The 2,469-nt window shown below is 43.2% G+C and overlaps 1 protein-coding gene across 4 annotated transcripts in view; it reads right to left on the bottom strand.

Moving 5' to 3' along the window:
• LOC107732679 (protein phosphatase inhibitor 2-like) overlaps positions 1 to 1,232 on the bottom strand; it is a 34,053-nt gene extending 32,821 nt beyond the window's left edge. For 3 of the 4 annotated variants that reach the window (XM_016544090.1, XM_016544089.1, XM_016544091.1), the window contains exon 1: positions 862 to 1,231. In XM_016544090.1, coding sequence (XP_016399576.1) covers positions 862 to 986 — 125 coding nt within the window. In that variant the 5' untranslated portion in view covers positions 987 to 1,231. Of the gene's footprint in view, positions 1 to 861 lie in introns of all 4 variants that reach the window. The other variant, XM_016544092.1, reaches the window with a different exon arrangement.
• Positions 1,233 to 2,469: the final 1,237 nt, after the last annotated feature.

Raw genomic sequence — 2,469 nt, 5'->3', positions numbered from 1 at the left:
GTGACACTGAAGACTGGAGTAATGATGCTGAAAATTCAGCTTTGCATCACGGGAATAAACAATATTTTAATGTATATTAAAATAGAAAAACGTTATTTTACATCATAATAATATTTCACAATATTAATTTTTTTCCTGTATTTTTTTTAATCAAATAAATGCAGTATTGATGAGCATAAGAAACTCCTGTAAAAAACTTTAAAAATCGTTCTGATCCCAAACTTTTGAACGGTAGTGTATATATGTGTATGTGTATATATATATATATATATAGATAGATAGATAGCGAGAGAGAGAGCAGTAATAAAAACAAGAAATTTAACCTGAATTTTGGCTTAAAAGTAAGTAAAAGTTTGGGGTGAAATAAGTCTCACGAATGCTCTTGGAAGTTTTCTTGAGTGTCCTATTCATATTTAATTTAAATGTCTGCATATAATAATATTCTTAATAAAACGTTTTAAAGAGTTTTTAACGTCATTGTTACGTAATGTATACGTTTGAAAAAAAACAACAACACTTTTGCTGCTTGTGAATCCATATTTCAAACACACCATTGAGCTGTGCATGTAGATAACAGGCTCAGAGACTGACTGTAATACAGCTGGTTAGTAAAGAGGTTGGTCTTGTGTTCAATCCAGCAGGATGGTTTTGCTTGACATGACAGGTCAGTGGCTAACCTATTAGCAGCCCAAGCTACTAACCCAGTAATCGAACTGGAGCAAAACCAGTTAAACTCAACCTAGAGGACTGGTTAAGTGTACTAGTTCAGGTCGCTGTCAACATCATGTCCGAGTTTGATTGACAGGCGCTACAGCCGCCCTGTCTGACTGATTTAAGCTGTTTTACAGACTAGTTACTCACTGTTGGTCGTCTTCAGAGTTGATAGGGTCTCCTGGTTCTGGGGTGTCCTGGACTGGCTCTTCTGGTCGGGCTTTGATACTGGATTTGTTCTTCAGAATCCCTTTAATGGGTCGCGGTGCTGCCATAACCGTCAAACCCACCCACAACTCCTCTTTTACACTGTTTACGCCTCAAACAAACGCCTAAAACACGCCGAGGCGCTTCAGAAACAACACCCTGGCCTAACTTATGAACCGCTGGTGTGTTGCTCGCCTACAAATGAAAGTTAAACGCTGTTTGTGACTAAAGTTTGTGATGGTTGATGACTCGATTTCTGCCGGAGCCCTCGCACTTACAGCGAGGAAAGGAAATAGGGCGCCGCAGTCAGGCAGTCTCGCCGGTCGCTGTTATCGCGAGAGTTGCAGCGTTACTATAGAAACGTAACTGTAACGTGTCAGGCAATCGTCGCCATGTTTGTTGGGGCTGTGAGGTCAAGCATAGGAGTCGCTCTTGTGCATTTCACGAAGGTAAACTTCATCAGTTTTATCAGTGAGTATCTCATAAATGCGTCAGAGATATCATAATGGATATGATCTCAGTCAGGGTAGCGCTATTTAATATTTTACAGGAATGAAAACGAGGCTGTACAATGTGTTCAATGGATTGTACCAAAGACTATAGAATACCTTAAAGGGACTTTGATTGTACTCAGTGTTGCCAAGTCCGCGATTTTCCCGCGGAATTGACCTATCGGTAAGCCCCTCCCCTCGAACGCAGATGAGCCAATGGCAGTCGAGTATCAGTTGCACGGGGAGCGGAACCATAGACTGTAAAAAAAAGATGGACGATGCGTCTCCTATTCCTTTCACTATAGAAAAGTGAAGCCAAAGCATCTCAGTATGGCCGCTGCCATCTTGAGTAAATGACATCATTTGGAGCCAGAGTCTGCGCAGTAGAGATTCGTTTGGAGCCAGAGTCTGCGCAGTAGAGATTCGTTTGGAGCCAGAGTCTGCGCAGTAGAGATTCGTTTGGAGCCAGAGTCTGCGCAGTAGAGATTCGTTTGGAGCCAGAGTCTGCGCAGTAGAGATTCGTTTGGAGCCAGAGTCTGCGCAGTAGAGATTCGTTACTGCGCAGACGAGATTCGTTTGGAGCCCGAGTCTGCGCAGTAGAGATTCGTTTGGAGCCAGAGTCTGCGCGGTAGAGTCGTGAGGTAGAGCTAGAGGTCTGCAACCGCGGGACCCGACCATATTTTTTGCGCCGCGGGATTAAATTCCCGAATAAAACGCGGTAGCGGTCGGTAACTCTGGTGTAATTTGGGCGGTCTAACAATATCCCGTTCCGACGTCCATTTAGAAAATTATTCTAAGCGGACAGCGGGTGAACAAAGAGTGAATATATAGCGGGAGCGGGCGGGACTAAAAAAACAGTCCTTCGCAGACCTCTAGGTGGAGCCGCGGTATCAAACTCCCGCCCAAACTCCCGCAGACCCAATCAACCATAACGACACGCCCCGTTTTTAGAGCATCAAATTACTAGCCAAAATCAAACTTATCACAAAAACGAACAATTGAACATATATCAGCGTGATAACAACTACCTTAAATGACCAAAACCATCTTTCGGAAAATT

The sequence above is a fragment of the Sinocyclocheilus rhinocerous genome, unplaced genomic scaffold (assembly GCF_001515625.1).
Source record: "Sinocyclocheilus rhinocerous isolate Xijiao unplaced genomic scaffold, SAMN03320098_v1.1 scaffold579, whole genome shotgun sequence".
Classification (NCBI taxonomy): domain Eukaryota; kingdom Metazoa; phylum Chordata; class Actinopteri; order Cypriniformes; family Cyprinidae; genus Sinocyclocheilus; species Sinocyclocheilus rhinocerous.
This window is presented reverse-complemented; position numbering and strand designations above follow the sequence as displayed.